The 22,236-nt window shown below is 43.1% G+C and overlaps 2 protein-coding genes and 1 non-coding gene across 4 annotated transcripts in view; 1 reads left to right on the top strand and 2 right to left on the bottom strand.

Moving 5' to 3' along the window:
- MATN2 (matrilin 2) overlaps positions 1-8,663 on the top strand; it is a 118,273-nt gene extending 109,610 nt beyond the window's left edge. The window contains exons 13-18 of one of the 2 annotated variants that reach the window (XM_039255477.1): positions 745-1,158; positions 3,865-4,017; positions 5,274-5,345; positions 5,762-5,839; positions 6,220-6,318; positions 7,982-8,663. In XM_039255477.1, coding sequence (XP_039111408.1) covers positions 745-1,158; positions 3,865-4,017; positions 5,274-5,345; positions 5,762-5,839; positions 6,220-6,318; positions 7,982-8,037 — 872 coding nt within the window. In that variant the 3' untranslated portion in view covers positions 8,038-8,663. Of the gene's footprint in view, positions 1-744; positions 1,159-3,864; positions 4,018-5,273; positions 5,346-5,704; positions 5,840-6,219; positions 6,319-7,981 lie in introns of both variants that reach the window. The other variant, XM_039255476.1, reaches the window with a different exon arrangement.
- Positions 8,664-13,870: 5,207 nt separating this feature from the next.
- Positions 13,871-18,175, bottom strand: RPL30 (ribosomal protein L30). Its single transcript, XM_039255475.1, has 5 exons — positions 18,089-18,175; positions 17,930-17,981; positions 17,517-17,662; positions 14,710-14,840; positions 13,871-13,975 (listed from the first exon to the last, which is right to left on the bottom strand). Exons 2-5 carry the CDS (start codon positions 17,948-17,950, stop codon positions 13,926-13,928), a joined length of 348 nt encoding a protein of 115 aa, XP_039111406.1. The 5' UTR covers positions 17,951-17,981; positions 18,089-18,175; the 3' UTR covers positions 13,871-13,925.
- Positions 14,151-14,282, bottom strand: LOC120247536. The gene has a single exon (XR_005532344.1). It is a non-coding gene; the product is annotated as a small nucleolar RNA SNORA72 (small nucleolar RNA).
- Positions 18,176-22,236: the final 4,061 nt, after the last annotated feature.

Below are 22,236 nucleotides of genomic sequence, written 5' to 3'. Positions count from 1 at the left end.
ACTACTGTGTGCCAGGTTGGGGGGATGGAAGTGAGTGAGACATGGTTCTTGCTGAGGAGCTTGCAGACCCGAGAGATCGACATATAATCAGGTGGCTAGTGTGCTGTGTGGACAACTGTACCGACTACACTGGACTGTAAGCACCTTCCTGTCAGGGATTGTGCCTCGGTCACTCTCGCAGTCCCACTGCCTTGGATGAAGCAGGTGCTCAAGAGGCCAATTCTTGTTGATTAAATCAGTCATTGTTAGGAGTACACAGAGCGCACATCATACAGGCTGGGTTCCTAGGAAAGTTCCCTGGAAGAGATGATGGCTGCGCTGAACGCAGGGATTTCCTTCTCTGCAGTCTGTCAGAATGCCAGCACTGGGGTGATGTCACCCTCCTGGAGGAAAGTTACAGGAATCTTTGGTGCTGTCAGACCCTACAGTGGATTCTGCACAGAGTGCCTGCCAGACTTGGCTGGCAGTGACCCAGAGGTCGGTGTGGCCTGATTCCCCTGACAGTCTGTGCCTCTGTTGTGTGATTTTGCTTATGGAAAGTACTATTTTTATCAATTTCACAAGCCACATAGGAAGGCAAATGTGAACATGTTTGTGGTTCCCGGCTCTCCCACACCTTCCGTCTGCCCCGTGTATTATCTGAAGGACAAAGGTAGTTCTCCAAAGTGGCTCTGTCTCCAGCCGAAGCATAGGTCTCTTCCATGTGATCCTTTAACTGCCTCAACTTTCCCCTCCTTCCCGTAGGATGCACTGAAGGCCCAATCGACCTGGTCTTTGTGATCGATGGATCCAAGAGCCTAGGAGAAGAGAATTTTGAGATCGTGAAGCAGTTTGTCACTGGCATTATAGACTCTCTGGCGATTAACGCCAAAGCCGCTCGTGTGGGACTGCTCCAGTATTCCACGCAGGTCCGCACAGAGTTTACCCTGAGAAGCTTCAGCTCGGCCAAAGACATGAAGAAAGCCGTGGCCCACATAAAATACATGGGCAAGGGCTCTATGACCGGGCTGGCCCTGAAACACATGTTTGAGAGAAGTTTTACCCAAGTAGAAGGGGCCAGGCCTCTCTCCGCACGGGTGCCCAGAGTGGCCATCGTGTTCACAGATGGACGGGCTCAGGATGACGTCTCGGAGTGGGCCAAGAAAGCCCAGGCCAACGGTAATAAGTGTGGTTTATATCACTCAAGGTTCAGGTTTCTTAAACTCACTGGGTGGTCAAGGGTGGTCAGTGACAGAGGAGGGAGCTCTGAGCATCGCGAGAGGCTTCCGGTCAAGTGCTCATACACCTGTGCTGCACTGCCACCTAGGGGCTGTAAGGGGGCCTGCAGGGGTTCCGGGACTTGGCAGAGGGGAGTCTTGCAGACTGCGCTTTTCGACTAGACACCAACCAAGAACACCTGAGTAGTTAGTCGTCAACTGTGATTTACTAGCCAGTGTGTGACCTCCAGGGGAGAGAAGCGAGTCTGCATGTGCTGTTGAACCACCGATAACTACACGACCATTCCCAAACACTGGTCTGGCTGCTTTAGAATCACCTCAAGAGTGATCTAAAAATAGATTCCTGTTGGGAGGAACTTTTACTGATACATTTTTTATTTTAAATCACTGCTTCAGGTGAACGCTCTGAAAACACAATAGCCTTCTAATAGAGAACACTCTTGTGTTTGTAGGAGGCAAAAGTTAGCTTCTGAGAAAAATCACAATGTTGGAAGAGATAGCATAAGGTGAAGTGATTAGATTTCTTGCAGAGATGAGAAAACTTGAGATTTTGAAGCAATTTGCTTGAAAGCCACTTTCTTTAAGAACTTGTTGGGAGTACATTGCTTTAACAAGTCCTATCAGGGGGAAAAGGGTATGCAGACCATGCCCTCACCTAAGACTTTAGGGAGCCATTCCCTGACCAGGCCTGGCACATAGTACGTGTGTGACTAATCTGCATAAATGAACAAGGAAAGAAAGTACTAGCAATCCCATTAGTGAACTCCATTCCTCCTCACAGAAAGGCTGACTTGCATGGACAGTTGACCACTCTTTGTGAAGGAGGCCATTTTATTGGTATTGTGTACCTCACTACTGACTCCTTTTTCTCTAGACCAGTAGAATAGTAGCCACAAAAAGTGTCCTGTTCTGAATCATCTGAATGGACTGTAAAACTGGCTGCTAATACACAGTTCCTCTGCTTCCAGACTAGCTTGCTAGAGCTGATGTCAAAGCCATGGATCCCACTAGCCTGCATTTTTTAAAGTTTATTTATTTATTTTGAGAGAGAGAGAGAGACAGAGAGAGAGAGAGAGAGGACAAGTGGGGAAGGGGCAGAGGAAAGGAGAGACAAAATCCCAAACAGGATCACGCGGAGCCTGATGCGGGGCTCAAACTTACGAATTGTGAGATCATGACGCCAGCTGAGATCAAGAGACAGATGTTTAATCCACTGGGCCACCCAGGTGCCCCACCTCTACCCTGCATTTTTAAAGTGCCCTGGAGGAAACATCTTGTCCCAAAGACAGTGGTTAGCCCTTTTATTTGTCCCATTAAGACCAGTCTACCTTACTCTTTCCCCTACTCAAATTTCCACAAATCACCCACCCAAAGATGAGTAGGTGGTAGGTGAAATTTGTTTCTAAAACCAACAAGATATGAGGTGCCTGGGTGGCTTAGTTGGTAGGTTGAGCATCCAACTTCGGCTCAAAGTCATGATCTCGTGGTTCCTCAGTTTGAGCCCCACATCGGCTCTGTGCTGACAGCTCAGAGCCCAGAGCCTGCTTCAGATTCTGTGTCTCCCTCTCCCTCCGCCTTTCCCCAGCTTACACTCTGTTTCTTTCTCTCTCTCAAAAATAAACATTAAAAATTATTTTTAAATCAACAATTACCTGACTGGTAACATCCTCTGATGACTTTAATTATTCCTATGCATAGCTAATATAATCTTAAAATAGTAGTTCTCCTTTTTAGGAAGTTTGCATAAGGTCACTGGGCTCTGGGACAAATATGTTGAACTTGCCTACTGACCTTACACAGACTTAGAACAAGACATAACTCTTGCCCCTTGGCTTAAAGAGCCATTTTTATGTGTATTTAAAAATAAAAAAAATCTAGCCTAATGAATTAGCCAGAACAAGATATCAGTGCTAAAAATACACTGAAAATCAAGCAGAATTTAAGTTCTTATCATGTTTTACTTTCAAGTGAAGCACATATGGAGGAAGGCAGCCTCATGATTTCTGTTGTTTAGAAAAGCTTTTGGAGCTGTCTCATATCCCTGTTGAAATCTAGGGTTGGGACTTGGGTTTGTGTTTTCTTTCTGACTCTGGAGATTTCCAATGGTCTGCAGATTTTCCTTTTCAGCTTAGCACCTCCTCAGAAGGCTTTGTCCTTTCAAGAGATGTGAGTGGAGGGTAGCTTCCCCTACCTCGCCCTCCCGCCCCATCATTTAATGTTCCTGTCCTTACCTTTCAGAAGTAGAATCTAGGCTAGAAGGTCATAAATTGACCTGCTTCTTAGAATTCTCCCAGAAGAAATTCCCATTTAGTAAGCTGTAAGACAGTGCTCTTTTCTACTTCATCCCCAAGACTAACTCAGACAAAAGTTGAAGATTTGTGAAATGATCTTGCCCTGAGCTGAGCAATGGGTTGGTGGTCTAGCTCCCAACTTCCCCTAGAGGTTTCACCTTTCTCTCTCTTGGAAACCCCTCCTTTTTTTCCCATAGGGCCCAAATAAAAATGGTAGAGGAATAAAGGGAGGTTGACATGGACCCCTCAAGTCACACCACTTAACATCCACCTGGCTTTGGGTGCAGTACACACAACTTCCAGACTCTGGGAACACAGCTCTGACTACCTTGTTCTTAATTTGCTCTGCAACTTAGGTATAACTATGTATGCTGTCGGGGTGGGAAAAGCTATTGAGGAAGAGCTACAAGAGATCGCCTCGGAGCCCACAGACAAGCATCTCTTCTATGCCGAAGACTTCAGTACAATGGGAGAGATAAGTGAAAAACTAAAGAAAGGCATATGTGAAGGTACTATCAGTTACCTATAGGAGAGGTCTTCACATCACACAGGACGGCACGAACCCTTGAATGAGAAATTCTCAACCTATTCCTTCAAAGTACTCAAAAAAGTGCCTCCCTGGTGTTCAGGGCCAGTAATGTCTGGAAACACTAAGCACAAAGGGGAATGGGAGAGAGAGAAGATGAAAGGAACAGCTAGAATCGATGAGTGCTTGCTCTGTGCTGAGCAGTATGACAAATCTTTTGACACACCAGTATACTTAACCCCCAGAAAACCCCTATAGAAGTGATCGTTTAACTAAGAAACAACCGTTATACACATCAGGAGAGCTGATGTGCAATTTCAGGATATGCTTGTAATGGAGTGGAAAGGGATTCAAATTTCAAATTTAAAGAATGCCTTCCTGCACGGAGTACTCGTGTTTACAGAAGGTAGACTCTGCTATGTCCAAGAGCCCCCTGTGCATGTCTCCACTGCAGTCTTATCCCAGGGGGCCTCCCTAGAGCGGCTCTGCCCACCCCCCTACTCGTGGCCCATATTCAGTCACCAATAAAATCCCAAGCGAAGGCATGTGTTTTACTCCTCTAAAGGAAAGAACAACGAGATGAAGGGGGACCCAGGGAGGCAAGGCCTTTCAAATTTCTTTCTTTTTTTTAATGTTTATTTATTTCTGAGAGAGAGAGAGAGAGAGAGAGAGAGAACTCAAGCTGGGGAGGGGCAGAGAGAGAGGAAGATACAGAATCCAAAGCAGGCTCCAGGCTCTGAGCTGTCAGCACAGAGCCTGATGCGGGGCTCGAACTCAGGAACCGTGAGATCATGACCTGAGCTGAAGTCGGATACTTAACTGACTGAGCCACCCAGGCGCCCCGGGCCTTCCTGATGTCTAATGTGAGTAGCTACGATTTCGCCTGTAGGCTGTTTGGTTCAAACTGAAATGTACAGTGGAGCCTTTGTCACTACAGCCTAGTCCTTGGACGACTTTAACTTTCTTCCCCCACCCTGCCTTGTAGACATAACATTTTTGGAGGCATTGTTAAGTAAGATGTACTTGAGGGGTCCCGGTTTCTCTTACTAAAGAACATTCCTCAAGTGGTCTTGGATTACCCTGGGAACCAATTGCTTTTTGAAACTGGCATCGCTAAATAAAACCAAAATCCCCTGGATTACAGCACGTAGGTAAAGAGCTGGTCTGGGACCAGTTTCCTAAAGAGGACACATGCACACGGACAACTGTCACTCCTTTCGGTCATCTTTTTTCTCTCAGCTCTGGAAGACTCCGACGGAAGTCAGGACTCCCCAGCAGGGGAACTACCAAAGAGGGCCCACCAGCCAACAGGTAAAATCCTGAAAATCCAACAGGTAAAATTTAAAAAGCAGTGTTTCTAGAACCTTTGGTGGATGCTTCCACCCTGGTTTCCCCCAGACAAAAGCTGTAAAGGAGTGACAGTGAGTAAGATTTGAATTACATTAACTATAGCTTTTTTCCCTCGGTCAGAGAGGAAACATTTACTCTCTGCTTTAAGCCCTATTTGGTAATAGCCTCTCTGCTGACAGTCTTTTGCCACCGTGTGTCCCAGAGTAAAGCTGTGTGCCACATGCTAGGAACGTCAAGTACCTTACTCTGACAGCTGACGGCTGTCTTAGAATCACAACCATGGTAAGCAGGTTTGACTTCAGTTTTCTCTCTCTTTACAGAATCTGAGCCAGTCACCATAAATATCCGAGACCTACTTTCCTGTTCTAATTTTGCAGTGCAACACCGGTATCTGTTTGAAGAAGATAGTGTTTCACAGTCCACACAAAAACTTTTCCACTCAACAAAATCTTCAGGTAATTCCAAATACAGTATTACTGTAAGGGAACTTGATACCAGCCTCTTAGCTTGCCGACAAAACTCAGCCAAGAGGAGGAAGGGTAAGGAGGGAGGAGAAACCAGGATAGAGGAAAAGTGAAGGGCTTAAGTCAAATGGGAGCTCAAAAAAATTCACTGAAGGAAACTGGGTAGCCTTCCCCGCAATCCACACGAAAGGCAGTGTTGGAAGTATACCCAGCCCTTTCCTGGTATTTACTGGATCTGGCTGTGGGGGAAAAAAGTTGAGCAGTTCTTTCATTTTGGTTTCTTCCGTATGCTGATTCAGTCCTATTATTATGCATCTGGGAAGTCTGGTGGGTTATAGAGGTGAGTGAACACTTTCCATGTGCTTTCTCAGGAAGTCCTTTGGAAGAAAAGCATGATCAGTGCAAATGTGAAAACCTTATAATGTTCCAGAACCTTGCAAATGAAGAAGTGAGAAAGTTAACACAGCGCTATATCCTTTTCTAATATTATGCTTCTATAGGCAATGCAAAGAATCTTATCAAACTTCACAAATAACTACTTGTGAGTATATGTCAAATGAAGCTATTTCCATAAAGTCAAGAGTAGTGAACTCCCAGAAAGGCTTTTCACTTAAGCAACCTGATTGGTATTTGAGAGCCAAGGGCAAGCCAAGCTTCATGGCCAGGGTCAAGCACTTAGTTGCTATCTGCTGTTCCAGGGGTTAGCAGGAAGGCCAGTCTGCCAGGCAGTATGCAAAGTAAAGAGAAAACAGACTTAAAATTTAACACCCTCTCTGCTGGGAGGAAAAGGTTAGGTACCGGGTCTGATGCGCATAAAAGGTACAGGAAGTACAGGCAAAGAATGTAGAATGAAGAGGTTTCAAACTCCCATCTAAACTCCAAACCTTTCCTTTGGCCCCAAGCCACACTGCAGCCGCAGTTGGTCAGTGTGTAGTTTCTAGAAGACTGGGCTTTTTTGTTTGGTTGTTTGGCAGCAGAGATCTTTTATATCAGCACTCTCAGACGAAACATTCTATCAAGGGAACAGCAGGGTCTAATGATTCATTAAACCAATTATTACAAATAAAAGGAATGCTTTGAGATAATGGAGAAATGAGGATTCAGTGTTTTTATACTGCCAGCTGCTCTGAACTTCAAATTACAGTAAGCTTACTAAAGATGGCTAATGTCTACCTCCACAGGGATCAACTAGCCTATAGGGAAATGGTTGAATTCTGATCTATCTCTGTGCCAATGGGTTTATATAATAAGGAACAGATGTAGCAATTCCCTTTCTGAAAGCTGGAAATATGCTCCCCTAAGTGAAATGATCTGACAGTGGTTAACGTGGGTGATCCAGGCTCTCACTCTGTCACCAAGGGGATGGGTGGAGGGGATTAAGGAGCTTACATGAAGACAAATGCTTGTTCTAATGACCCTCTCTTCTGCCCTTTCCCACCCCAACTTCTAAGAGTCTGTTTCAGAAGAGTCTAAGGAAGTTATATAAGTATAGAGGCTCCTGGGAGGCTCAGTCGTTTAGGCATCCAACTTCGGCTCAGGTCATGATCTTGCTGTTCTTGAGTTCGAGCCCCACTTCAGGCTCAGTGCTGACAGCTCAGAGCCTGGAGCCTGCCTGCTTTGGATTCTGTGTCTCCTTCTCTCTCTGTCCCCCCCATTCATGTTGTCTCTCTCAAAAATAAATAAATATTTAAAAAGAAAAAAAAGAGAGAGCGAGCATAGGTCGGAAGACTTCAAGGCTGCTCCCCTTTGCCTGTATCTGGCATCATGGGTGAAAACTCCCCAAACTCTTTTCCTTCATCCTTCATAACATTCCCATCTCTGGCTCCCAAAGGTGTGCTATAGCAAACTACTTTACAAGCAACACGGATGTGAGTAGAATTAAACTTTTTTCTAAAAGAATTTTAACTGAACTCTCTGACTTTAATGTTAAAGAAGTATTTAACCTGAAAGAGATTTATAGTGTAGATAGTATGTGTTAAATGAAAATCTTCAAGTCAGAGTTTAAAAATTTTTAACAGAAGTGGAAAAATTTTTTATTCTTCAGGACAAATTTTTATGTAAATAAATCAAGTTGTACTTGAATGTAATTAAAAATAGGCAATTCAGATTCCTCTTCCTTAATTTGAGATTTACTAGAAGAAATGACACAGAGGATGGAAGCGCTGGAAAATCGCCTGAGATACAGATAAGGATTTGAAATGCTCTACGTATTTGTACGTCATTATATCAGGGCTGACAACGAAAGCAGTTCAGAGCCCCAAAGCTCAGGCTATTGTTAATTCCAGAAGGCTGTAAAGTAAAATGTAGCTAGAACTGAGAAAGCTGGTTTGCTATAGAACAAAGGCAAAGAGTATCCACTCACTTGTATAAATTTGAGAAAAAACATCCTTCAGAATCCTAGGATGCGATTATCCAGTGAGAACAAATAAGCTCTGCAAGACATTCTGTAACCTACTACGTGGTCATGATTTGCTTCGGCCTTGTCCTGCCTTAGAGTGTTGTGATCTCATTTGACGACAAAATAGTTGGCAGTCTGATGTCTGTAGAACACTGGACATAGGAAAAGCTATTTTTCTGTATTGGACGTTTACCTTGATATATGTATATGGATGTATGCATAAAATCATAAACATATGTACTTGTATTAACAAGTTGGGATTTTTTTTTATACAATATTAAAGTTCACCACTTCAGAGAATGGTATTCTGTGTAAATATTCCTAGTTTAACTTTAAATGCAAGGTATGTGTATATGGGGAATGGTCAATATGCATTTGAAAAAAAAATTGGGGTGCCTGTGTGGCTCAGTAACCACATCCAACTTGATTTCAGCTCAGATCATTATCCCAGGGTCATGGGATCAAGCCCCACGTGAGGCTCTGTGCTGAGCATGGAGCCTGCTTAAGATCCTTTCTGTCTCTGCCCCTCCCTCATGCTCTCTCTTAAAAAAAATGTTTAATCTTGCTGGCAATCAGGAAAATGCAAGTTAAAACAATCAGCTTGGCAAGAATTAGTATGTATGACAAGGATCTAAAAGGTGGGGCTCTTGTACACTCTTAGCAAGAATACAAATGGGCGTGCTCATGCAAATGGACATTTTAGTGAAACTAAAAATGCCCACAACCCTGCACTCTAGCAACTGCACTAACAAGCATCTAACTAGAGGACTTTAACACATACAGCAAAGGAAACCCATACAAGAACATTACTCAAGTTTACAAATTAGAAATAACCTAATCATCATTACAAAGGTAACTGTCAAAATTGTGGCCCAGTCCATACCTCAGAAATACTATCCACTTAAAAGGAATGCGCTGGGCGGGGCGGGGGGAAGCTGGGGAGCTTAGTTGGTTAAGCATCTGACTTTTGTTCTCAGCTCAGGTCTTGACCTCAGGGTCATGAGTTTGAGCCCTGCATTGGGCTAGGCACTGGGTGTGAAGCCTACTAAAATAAAAAAATAAATCAGGGCCCCCTGGGTGGCTCAGTCTGTTGAGCATCTGCTCTTAGTTTCTGATCAGGTCATGATCTCATGGTTCCTGAGTTTAAGCCCCACATCGGGCTCCACGCTGACAGTGCAGAGCCTGCTTGGGATTCTCTCTCCCTCTCTCTGCCCTTCCCCTGCTTGTTCTCTTTTCAAAATAAATAAACTTTAAAAAAATAGAAAAAAATAAAAGGAATGTACTAAAATCTACATGTATACATCATAAAACTCAAAAACAATTTTAAAAAGCCAAATGTAAAGCATGTTTAGCATACTATTACCATAAATTTAAAAAATACACAAACATTACTAGTTGTTGAGATACATAAATATGTACAGGAAATGTTCTGGAAGAATGTACACAGTAGTGGTTGTCCCTGAGAAAATAAGAAAGTAGGAATATAAGGGTCAAAGGAGACATCAAGTCCTTCAGTCGAAGCGCTTAGAGCAGCAGGAGACAATCCAGGTAACAACTTCATGAAGAAATGAAGACCCCCCCAACATGATATCCTTCCCACGGAAGCTACTGTATTTGAGGTCAAATGATGTTTTAAACAAAACACCTTTAGTATGCTTGTTTAAATACTTCAAAATGAGTGTTTTCATCAGAATGTCCACCCAAAGGACAATGTGGTGAGAACATCTAGGCTACACTCCTTTCTGAAAATCACTGGATTCTAAGTATGAAAGCTGTGGTTCCAAGTATCAGACCTTCAGTTTATATCTGTAGGAGTCATCCAGTTGACCCTGAAAACGGCTTTTCATTAGGAAGTATTGATTGGGGTTGGCCTTACCTTCTGAGATACACTCCTACTTCAGGCATTGCTTCCTTGCTTTAACCGCACTTCACTTTCTGTTGAGTCCCTGCTCCCTCTAGAGGCTCTAGACTGTACCTCCCCCCAGTTCATTTTTAGCTATTAAAAACATCATAGGGTTATCAACTTTCTTCATACTGGGGAGGAAAATGCCTTCGTAAGAAACAAAGGCCTCCAATGAATCCATCAAATTTACATATTAATTCAAGGTATTTAAGATTATCTAAGATCTGAAATATTTCTCCATCTTCCTTGTTGTTATTTGTACATGTCTCAGGTGTAAAGGTTTTATATTCAGGTTTCATTATTTATTACGTGACCTTTCCAAGCCTTGATTTCTTCATCTGTCAAATGGGACTAACAGTATTATCTCATTGGATTGTCATGAAAATTACATGGCCAATCTGTACATTACTATTCAAGTATTAACTACTGTTTTTATTCTTCAGCCTCCCAGAATATCTGACACAAAGATGGTAATTTAAGTATATGTTGAGCAAATGTATGCTTTGCTTACCTTACCCTGAGGAAAGTACTTTGGAAGATTCCTACTCCTAAATTATCTTTTAAAACAAAGAGATAGGAATAGTAAATTCTAGTAAACGTATAAGATGTTCAAGACCTACTCTGAACAAGATGAAGATAAAGTCTGGCCTAGAAAGCCACAAGCATATCAATGAGAATTAAATAAATGAGTAAACCCTAAAAGTTATTATTCACCTGGTGTTAGAACTCATAAGTGATAACAGAGTTGAAAATGCTAAGTATCTGTCCTCTAGGAGCTTAGTGAGAAACAGATGTGAGTAATGCTGTAAAAAAAGGTTCTACCGTAACCCAAAGGGACCCCATCCAGCTAGAAGAGAATGCTGGAGGCCTGGAAAAGGAGGGGAAGGAAACCAGATGCCACTGCACACAGGGGGAGCCCCTGTCTAAGGGGCAGCTGCAAGTAAGATTTGCAACAAAGAGAATTGTTTTCCCGTGAACCAGATCTCCCAGAAGGCCCAACTCACTGCATTCATGACCAGCCTCATTTCTTTTCTTCTCTAGTACTTTCCCCCTGCCACTATACCACACCGACTGCAATTAACACACTCCACAATCAATAACCAACCTCTTCCCTGGGACATTTTTATCTCCAGACCTAACAGCTCAGTGCAAGTATGGAATAAATCCAATTGGCTGGAATTTCCTGCAACCCCCCGCATAACAGAGCTTCCCAACCAATCAATTTACTTTGATTATAATCGGAAAATTACATTTAAAAATGCCACCTTAGACCTTCCCAGATCTTTCTGACTAGTGGTATTTTCTCCAATTCTGACAGCATTTTAATGGCATTTCATCACAGCAGTCCCAGAATGGGGGAGACAGGTTTCTTATCTACTAGCTTTAAACTCCTTTTCTGAGCTTTAAATTCCTTTCTTGCTTAAAGAATGAGGGCACAAAAAGCACATATAAAGAAAAGGCAAAAGCCAAATGACCTTATAGCATATTATCACTACCTAGAAGCCCCTAGAAATTATTTTCTAAAAACCATCATTCCAAAATGCCTGCGGCCACAAGTCCTACAACAGAACATTACAAAGAAATGGTGCACTGGCACTGCCACCGCCACCGGGAACCGAGAACAATGTATTCTTTCCCCTTAACTAAACTGTAACTGCTCAACCTGGAGGGAAAAATAATCCAAAAATAACCCAAGCAGCTACGAGCTCAATTTGAAAGACAAAATTTATCGAGTAGAAAATAAGCACAAACTCCTTAACCACAAACATTTTTTTAAAATATATTTTTATTTATTTCTAGGAGAGAGAGAGAGACAGCGTGAGCAAGAGAGGGTCAGAGAGAGAGGGAGACACAGAATCTGAAACAGGCTCCAGGCTCCAAGCTGGCAGTCAGCACAGAGCCTGATGCGGGGCCGGAACCCTCGAACCGTGAGATCATGACCTAAGCGAAAGTCGGATGCCTAACCGACTAAGCCACCCAGGCGCCCCTAACCACAAACATTTTTAACAACTATGGAACAGACTAATCGCATTAGACCAGCAGTAGTCTGACCAAGTAATTCTTATCAGATTTCAAACATTTTAAACCACCTCAGGCACACCACTCCCTGGATATGAAGATATGAACACTTAATATTTAAGGAGCCCCTGGGTGGCTCAGTCCGTTAAGGGTCCAACTTCAGCTCAGGTCATGATCTCTTGGTTTGTGAGTTTGAACCCCATGTCAGGCTCTGTGTTGACAGCTCAGAGCCTGGTATGGATTTTGTGTCTCCCTCTCTCTGACCCTCACTCACTCATGTGGTTTCTCTCAAAAATAAACATTAAAAAAAAGATAATAAAAATTTTTAGATCTTCATTTTCTCTGTGGCTGTCACCCAGGAGATGCTACTTTGAAAACATGGGGTAGCATTTGGGGGTGTCATTACAATATGGAAGAAACACGAATGAGAAATATCCTGCAGTATTCAGTTCTCTACAACAATTATCCCATTGAAAAACATCAGTAATGCTCCCCAACTGAGAGTAACTGACCAACCAGTAAAACTAGTTGGTAACAGCTACTCTTCAAATTATATCCATAACCTCAGATTAATTCTACACATAAACTAAAATTATGTAATGCTCGCTTGAAAGAAACCCATTCCCCCATCTATAGAAACTGGGAATCTGACCCACCCATGGTTACCACAGCAATTAGAGCCTCAGGGGTGCCTGGGTGGCTCAGTGAGTGAGGTGTTGGAGGACTCTGTCGGGCTGAGGTCACAATCTTGCAGTTCACGAGATGGAGCCCCAGGGTGCTGGATTCCTGGCTGATGGTGTGGTGCCTGCTTAAGATTCTCTGCCCTCCCCCACTGGCGTGCTCAGGCTCTCTCAAAAGAAACATTAATGTCTTGTGACATTCCATAGAGTATTGATGGCCTCATCCATGTCTCACTCATCTACTCCCACTCCCAGAGCTGCTACAGGAGTTGAATGATCTGAAGTCCAAAAGATAAGGTTATTTAGGATACTTTTGGGGCCTTAGAGCATAGCAGGAATGCACAGAGTATACCCCACCAGCAACATTTGACTCTGTACATCAAGATTCTACAGTATTTTCCCCTCAATTAACTCCTGAGAATGTTCCAAAGGAAATGTGGGAATAGGGTTCCAATGGACATACTTGGGAGATGTATCTGAACGCCAAACATACTTCACAGTGTATTTTCTAGGAATAAAATTACATAAAACAAACTTTGGGCAACTGGATTTAGCACTTATTGAAGATGTGGGATTATCCTGAAATGCTCTAAGTACATTTCTTCTACCCAAACCACTACATACCCTTTGGGAAAATCCTTCATTAAAATCAATAGAACTTTTCTCAGACTGAAAACATTTCAGGTGGCGTTATTTCATTTAATCCTCTCTGCCACTCAGATTTATAGATTTAAACTGCATCATAAATTCCAATTCTGATTTAATTCTGGGTTTTGATCTTGCTGCCTCTCAAACATATTCAAATATAAAATGCCAACAATATCCCAAGATTGGAATCTCTTAAAAACCTAGTACAGGAAAGGAACCCTGCACTCCCTTTATAAAAAGGAAAATGGAAACTGGGATGTAGAGCTATTTACCCAAAAGTCTTGCCACCATATCTAAGTGCCTCATCCTATCAAACCCTTTCTTCAGGAAAATGCATGGCAACAGAAAGATACAAAGAAAATAACTGAAATGAATACAGTTTTTAAAACAAGCTCTGGCCAGTTTTATTAAAGAAAAGTTTTAAGTGATTTACTTTTCACCAGTCTGTTCTGGCATGCTTCTAATGATATCAGAATCACCTAGAAAACAAAACATAATAGTTTTACAATTCACTTAATGGCAGTTGGTATTCATCAAATTATCAATGGTTATCTTCAAAAGTTATCACACTAGCTTTGCTGTCATTTCTCAAGGATGATCAGATACCTAGAGTCACAGACATTTTCCACAGATCCATCATGTAAGTCAGACTTGGTTTATCACCAGCATTGATAAAACCAGACCTAGGGAAAGAACTAAGTCTGGGGACACATGCATGGTCTTAATATAGCGAATGTTTAGCCTGCCCTGATTATTACAAAATCAGAACAGCGAGAATATTCGCGGTCTTTTATGAATTAATTAAAAACTCCCAAGTTCAAAATACAACATGATCTGTATTTGTAGCCACTTCTTTTTCTCAACCGAATTTTTACCCATCTGTCCTCAGGCAGCCAGGAAGGGGTCTGTTTTTCTGTATCACTTGATCCCTCCTCCCCCTCTTTATGATTTCACCTTTACCAAGGTCCTAAATGTTAAGGGCTCCAAATAAAACTCATAATCTCAAAGTAAAGAAACTTCATTTATACCAAGACCTATCACAATGTACTTATATCTGTTATTAATTTTCTGTGAAATAAAACTACAGGATACCCCTTGCTATATATCCATATTCTCAATATCTGGACCTAGCTATCAAAGACATTTGTATAGCAAAGAGTACTAATAATTACATCATAAAGGGAAAAATTCTTTTAGGACTTAAAAAACATACCTGGATCAATAATAGCCAGTGTGCACACTCTGTAGTACTTCCCACATGCTGTGCCCAGTTCAATATTATTGCCACTGTAGTGATGGACACCAGTTTTGGCCAACATGGCATAATATTCTATTTCAGATTTCCTTTGGTAAACAAAAGACAAATAAATAAACGCTATACCAATGACTGACAGATTAAATATTACTATTTCCTTCAGTAGTTTTAACGCTGGTAAGGCCTTCCAACAGTCATTAAACCAATAATTACTCTAAAAACAAGTATCCTATCCATTAACCAATACAAACCATCCTTTCCTTTGGTCCTTTATAAGAAATGGGACAACCAGCAAATTATCTTCTGAATATCCAGGCTTAAGACCATAACTATGCTAGGGAATCCTGGGTGGCTCAGTTGGTTAAACGTCTGACTTCGTCTCAGGTCATGATCTCAGTTCCTGGGTTCGAGCGCTGCATCGGGCTCTGGGCTGACAGGTAGCTCAGAGCCTGGAGCCTGTTTCAGATTCTGTGTCTCCCTCTCTCTCTGACCCTCCCCTGCTCATGCTGTCTCTCTCTCTCTCAGAAATAAAAACATTTAAAAAAATAAAAATAAAAAAAAGACCATAACTATGCTCATGGAAAAGAGGGTAGGATGTGCAATAAAAATATTTACTACACACCAGACACTTTACATTGTATAATCCCACAACAACCTCTTAAGTAAAACACAGTCATTTTTTATTTAAAAAAAAAACAACAACTTTTTTTTAATGTTTTATTTATTTCTAGGAGAGAGAGAGAGAGACAGCGTGAGCAGGGGAGGGTCAGAGAGAGAGGGAGTCACAGACTGAAACAGGCTCCAGGCTCTGAGCTGGCAGTCAGCACAGAGCCCGACGCGGGGCTCGAACCCACGAACCGCGAGATCATGACCTAAGCGAAAGTCGGACGCTTAACCGACTAAGCCACCCAGGCGCCCCAACATAGTCATTTTTTAAAAGTGGACGTTCCAGAATCCAAACCCATGTTCTCTTTAAAGATAAACTATTTCTGGGGGGCGCCTGGGTGGCTCAGTCTAGGTTAGGTGTTCAACTCTTGGTTTCAGCTCAGGTCACAATCTCAAGGTTTTTGAGTTCAAGCCCTGCGTTGAGCTCTGCACTGACAGTGTGGAGCCTGTTTGGGATTCTCCCTCTCTTCGCCCTTCCCCCGCTCATGCTCTCTTTGGCTCTCTCAAAAATAAATAAACTTAAAAAATAATAATGAAATATAAACCACTTTTACCACTCTGATGCTCTGAATCCTAGACGAGGAATGATATTACTTACAAAAAGGTAACATTTCTGTGTCAACTGAGTAGACAGACATTAGAGGTTTACAAATCAGGAGAGAGTCCTAACAGAACCTTGCCACTACTCAAAATATGAATCCACAGACCAGCAGTGGTATGTGTGCTTGTTAAAAATGCATTAATGTCAGGGGCGCCTGGGTGACTCAATAGGTTTAGTGTCCACCAACTGTTTCAGCTCAGGTGACAATCTCCTAGTTCGTGGCCCCTGGTAGAGCTGTGTGCTGACAGCGGGGAGCCCACTTCGGATTCTTGCTCTCCCTCCCTCCCTCTCTTTAGCCTGTCTCCTGCTCCTGAACATTCTCTCTCAAAATAAACAAACATTTTTTAAAATGTAGGGGCGCCTGGGTGGATCAGTCAGTTAAACATCGGAGTTTGAGCCCCACATCAGGCTCTGTGCTGACAGCTTAGAGCCCGGAGCCTGCTTCAGATTGTGTCTCCCTCTCTCTCTCTGCTTAACCCCCCCACCATCTCTCTCTCTCTCAAAAGTAAACATTAAAAAAAATTAACCAAAAAAAATGTATGTCACGTCTCATCCCAACCCATTAAATCAGAACCTGTATTTTAACAAGATTACCAGTAACTGTGCACATTCACGCTTGAGAAGCACTGATACAGGAGGTAAGCTGGAAAACCAAACCATGGGATGGGATGGGATAGAGGACAAAGCACTCCAGGCAAGCCAACTGTGTACAGGCACCTTATATAAAATGCCAGAGGCCAACGGTACGCATTACCACAGGAAAACTCAACACAGTGTGGCAGACTGATCACATGGCTTATGTTCTGCACAATCCAAGTCTCTCTAACTTATTTTCCATACTAAGTTCAATTTCAAGACAGTGAAATCAAGCAAAAACTCGCCTGTAGCTCCGCAGCCAGCCGGAGTTTTTACCTTAGCTTTACCATACCGTAACCAGTTCACAAAATGGAAGTACTTTTTAAAAACGTTTATTTATTTTTGAGAGCAAGCGAGGGCAAACAGGGGAGGGGCAGAGAGAAAGGGAGAGAATCCTAAGCAGCCTCTGCACTGTTAGCGCAAAGCCCTATGCCAGTCTTGAACCCACTAACCACTATTAACCCTGAATGGAAATCAAGAGTGGACGCTTAACCGACTGGGCCACCCAGGCAGCCCCCAAAACGGAGTACTTTTAAAGAATGACAAAAAAGGCATGACACAAAATACATGAAAAAACAAACGTCTGTATCTCCCTCAAACTTTGACATTCCACGGTTTTCCCCTTTTGGCCACACTTCACCAAAAGAGAAGTTTACAAAGAAAAAACACGACTGGGGGTGGGGTCAAGGCCCAATCACCACAGAAGCAACCGTGCATTTTTCTGCAGATGCTCGCTCGTGAAACAGATTTTATCTAAGGCCGAGTTCCTGCTACCCCGATTGCCCATGTTCACGCTCTGGATATTCCCTCGGATGAACATGAGTGGACGATACACACACCCAAGTTTCCTTAGATTGATTACCTCAAGGCTGGGCAGTTGTTGGCGAGAATGACCAGTTTCGCTTTGCCATGTCTGATCATTTTCAGAGTCTGCTTGTACCCCAGCACGTACTTTCCACTTTTCATAACGAGCTGGAGCCTAGAGTTGATGGACTCCAGCGACTTTTTCTACAAAGCAAACGTTTAACACGGACATGAAGGCCTTGTTTTTAACCATGTCACAACAGGATCCAGCTTTCTGGAAGCTGAACCCTTTAAGAAAAACCTCCTAGGTCCAGGGTCCCAAGTCACTGATAGGACCGCTCGGATTCCTCTCGGGTCCCTCCAAGCCAGTGGGCATGCCGTTCAGTCTTCCCAGTGTGCTCACATCTGCCCACCCCGGCCGAGACATCCCTCCACGTGAATGGGTTTCCGGCCCTGGCCCGCTGCACTCACCGTCTTCTTTGCGGCCACCATCTTCCTGCCTTAGGGGCGGGACGGACGCAACCTAGAACATATAAGGGACGGGACAGGACGTTCAGGATGGGAACTCCAAACGGTAACCCACTGCGCTGCCAGTACAGCCTACACTTCTGAGCCGCGGAGCCCACTCACCAAAAGCAGCCTCCAAGATGGCCGGGAGAGAGAAAGGAAAGAGTTCCCACAATGCAAAGCTCTTCACTGCAAAGCCCGGACTCCGGAACCGGAAGCAAGCCGCAAGCGGAAGGGGCGGGGCAAGGGGAGGAGGGCCGCTGCAGGCTGTGGCCAGCGCAGCTGGTTAGAGTTGCGGTGGAGACGTCTGTGTACTCTCGGCTGCGGGACTGAAAGCTGTGTTACTCTATTGCTCTGAGCTGCAGACGGATGAACCAAGGAACGTCGAACGGGGCGGGAGTTAGATAAGCCGACTGAGGGTGAGGCGGGAGGGGCGGTGAGAAGAGGCGCCGGCGGCTGGACCACGGTCCTAGTGCCGCTGAACTCATCTATACCGAAGCCGCGGCTTTTGGGGAGACTCAGGGATTACTCGGGTGCTTCTCAGCTCCCGGATTTCCCTTCCCGCGTCAGTTAAGTTTGCACAGAGAGCAACAGGCAGGTCTAATTTAAAAATCTCTTTGTTGTGAACGTTGGACCTTGATATAAATGTCCCCAGTGACGGATCATTCAAACTAGGAAGCAGAGAGCGTCTCCCACCAGCACCAAAAATGTAAAATCGGGCTAGTTGGTAAGCTGCCATCGTGTGTCAACTTTTAGGAATCAGAAACAGTCACAGTTGCTCAAAGACATGTGAGTCTTTGAAATAATAATTTCGGTATTATTTTTAATAGCAAAGGAAATTAGAAACATCAAATTATCATTATTCTTTTTTATTTAACATTTTTTCTTTAATGTTAATTTTTGAGAGAGAGAGAGACCAAGCATGAGGGGGGAAGGAGCAGATAGAGAGGAAAACACAGCATCCGAAGCAGGCTCTAGGCTGTGTGCTGTCAGCACAGAGCCTGACTCTGGGCTGGAACCCACAGACTTAAAGATCGTGACCTGAGCCGAAGTTGGATGCTTAAACAACTGAGTCCCCCAGGCGTCCATTTTAGAGATTAAATGATTAAAGTACTTGATACGACCTTCCTGGGATGCTTTTCATTCTATGATACCAAGTTTCTGATCCTTACTATGTATGTCCTCGCTCTACTTTGAAGAAAGGCCTTAGCTGCTTTCTCCCAGGGGTCTTACTATGGTTTTGTATTGGAAGCGGGGGAAGAAGCCCCAAACACTTATTTTATGTATGAAACCTGACCACAGAATGTTTGAGAATTCTTCCTAGGGGATCTTAACAGATTTTGCTGTATCTCTTTGGAGACAGATTTAGGTTCTCGGTTTTTCTTTTGTCTTTGGGGTTTTTGTAATGTTTATTTTTGAGATAGTGTACAGGTGGGGGAGGGGATAGAGGGAGAGTGAGACATAGAATCTGAAGCAAGCTCCAGGCTCTGAGCTGTCAGCACAGAGCCCAATGAGGGTCTTGAATCCGTGAACCGTGAGATCATGACCTGAGCCAAAGTAGGACACTTAACCAGCTGAGCCACCTAGGGGCCCCACGTTCTCAGTTTTTCTCTCTCTCTTTTTTTTTAATGTTTTATTTATTTCTAGGGGAGAGAGAGAGAGACAGCGTGAGCAGGGGAGGGTCAGAGAGAGAGGGAGTCACAGACTGAAACAGGCTCCAGGCTCTGAGCTGGCAGTCAGCACAGAGCCCGACGCGGGGCCCGAACCCACGAACCGCGAGATCATGACCTAAGCGAAAGTGGGACGCTTAACCGACTAAGCCACCCAGGCGCCCCATCAGTTTTTCTCTTTAATATCTGCATGACTTGGGGAAATTGTCTAAACTTTCTAAGCCTCCATTTCTTCATCAGAAAACTAGAATAATATGTCTACTTCATAGTATTGTTGCCAGGATCACAGTAAATGTAATGATGTTTAAAGCATCTAGCATAGGGCCTTGTACAGAATAAATGGGCAGTGAATAGTAGTTCTCTTACTCAGTCCAGCTCTTACCTCCCTAACCTCCTCGGCACAGCCTCCCACCCATAAAGTATTTTACAACATCATAAAACCTACGCTTTATGCAGGAAACACTTGCCATGCAAAAATGACAGTCAAATCTTTTCACTCAAGATTTTATAAAATTGGGACGCCTGGGTGGCTCGGTTGGTTTTGCGTCCCACTCTTTCTTGATTTTGGCTCAAGTCTCGATCCCCGGGTCATGGAATCCAGCCCCATGTTGGGCTTTTCGCTAATGGTGTGGAACCTGCTTAAGATTCTCTCTTTCCGGGCACCTGGGTGGCTTTGTTGGTTAAGCATCCAGCTTCAGCTCAAGTCATGATCTCAGTTCGTGGGTTTGAGCCCTGCATCGGACTTTGCACTGACAGTGTGGAGCCTGCTTTGGATTCTCTCTGTCCTCTCTCTGACCCTCCCTTGTTTGTGCTCTCTCTTACTCTCAAACAAACTTAAAAGAAAATGATTCTCTCCCTCCATCCCTCTCCCCTGCTAACATGGTCTCTCTCTCTCAAAGTAAAAATTAAAAAATATTTTCTAAAATTTCCTACCTTTGTATTTTATTAGAGCAGGAATTGGCAAACTTTTTCTATGGAGCCAAATAAATATCTTAGGCCTTTGAGGCCATACATTCTCTGTGGCAACTACACGTCTCTGCTCTTGTAGCACAAAAGCAGCCATAGGCAATATATAATGGCTGGGTTCCCAGTAAAGCCTTATTTATGGAATCAGGCAGCTGGCCAAATCTGGCCTGCAGGCTATACTTTGCTGTCCCTTGTGTGAAAAGATTACTCTTACTATTATTAAAAATAGCTGCTTTAAGTAATGCCTTTATTCTAAAGAGATGTATATCGAAGTATTTACAGATGAAGTGTCGTGATTATCTGCAACTTGTTTTTGAATTGCTAAATGTAAAAATCCTAAAATAAATGAAGGTAGAGCAAATGCATTAAAGTGTTAACAATTGTTGGATTTATTTTTTTTTTATTTTTTAAAATGTTTTATTTATTTCTGAGAGAGAGAGAGCTCGTGAGCAGGGAAGGGTCAGAGAGAGAGAGAGAGGGAGACACAGAATCTGAAGCAGGCTCTAGGCTCTGAGCTAGCTGTCACCACAGAGCCTGACACGGGACTTGAACCCACAAGCCGTGAGATCATGACCTGAGCCAAAGTCGGACACTCAACCAACTGAGCCACCCAGGCACCCCAATAATTGTTGAATTTAAAGTGGAGAGTATTTCGGTATTGGATGTACCATTCAACTTTCTTGAGTTTGAAAATCATCATACTAAAAAGTTGGGAAATATATATGCTTTAAGAAAGGACTTTGCCATCTAGATACTATTTTTTCAGGATGCCAGTCTGTAGCATCTCAGAGTGACTTTGAAAAAATAACAACAGGTAAATATGATAGAACAGAATTAACACAAGGCTTTGGTTTTCATTCATCAAAATGGCTGCACCAATATTCTGAGAACTCTGCAGGCCCCTGCATTCATTGTGCTTTCGGTTTATACTTGCTATAGGGATTAAAAGTGACAGGCTGCATGCCCAGTTAGAGCAAATACTAACAAGTTCATGTGATATTCATTGGTTCAGTATACTGGGACATCCCCTTATTGTTAAGCAGTTAAAACTATTGTATTCATTATCATCAGCTGTTACTCAGTGTCCAGATTAGGAAGCAGCCCATTAGTATAGGTGACCCTTGAACAACTCAGAGGTTAGAGGCACTGACCCCCACGTTTTCAAAAGCCATTGTATAACTTTTGACTCCTAAAAAAATGAACTGCTAATAGCCTACTGTTGACCAGAAAAACCTATCAATAACATAAACAGCCAGATAACCTATTTTTTATATTCTATGTATTATATACTGTATACCTACAACAACATAAATGAGAAAAGAATGTGTTCCTAAGAAAATAATAAGAGTAAACACATTATAGTACTGTACTGGAAAAAAAAAATCCACATATAAGTGGACCCTCCCATTTCAAATCAGTGTTGTTCAAGGGTCAGCTGTAATTTGGAATTCTATTTGTCTAACTCAACCTTCACATTCTTAAGTCACGGACATTAAACATGCTCAGAAATCTGGCGAGGAGAGGGAGGGGACAATGAATCCAAGTGAAAAGATCCTGTAAACCAAATGAATGTTGGTGAACTTTCAACTGACTAAACACACATACACCAATACAAGAATTCTGAACCATTAGAGG

This window comes from Hyaena hyaena, unplaced genomic scaffold, assembly GCF_003009895.1.
Source record: "Hyaena hyaena isolate Hyena2069 unplaced genomic scaffold, ASM300989v1 scaffold_533, whole genome shotgun sequence".
Taxonomy (NCBI): Eukaryota; Metazoa; Chordata; class Mammalia; order Carnivora; family Hyaenidae; genus Hyaena; species Hyaena hyaena.
Note: the sequence above shows the minus strand (reverse complement) of the source record. Positions and strands in the feature narration are given on the sequence as shown.

What these genes read in the sequence shown, in the direction of transcription:
- RPL30 (XM_039255475.1), bottom strand. Translation starts at nt 17,950, where the DNA reads ATGGTGGCCGCAAAGAAGACG. An exon ending in TGGTGGCCGCAAAGAAGACG is followed by an intron (nt 17,663 to 17,929) that starts GTGAGTGCAGCG and finishes TTTGCTTTGTAG; the next exon opens with AAAAAGTCGCTGGAGTCCAT. An exon ending in AACAACTGCCCAGCCTTGAG is followed by an intron (nt 14,841 to 17,516) that starts GTAATCAATCTA and finishes TGTTTACCAAAG; the next exon opens with GAAATCTGAAATAGAATATT.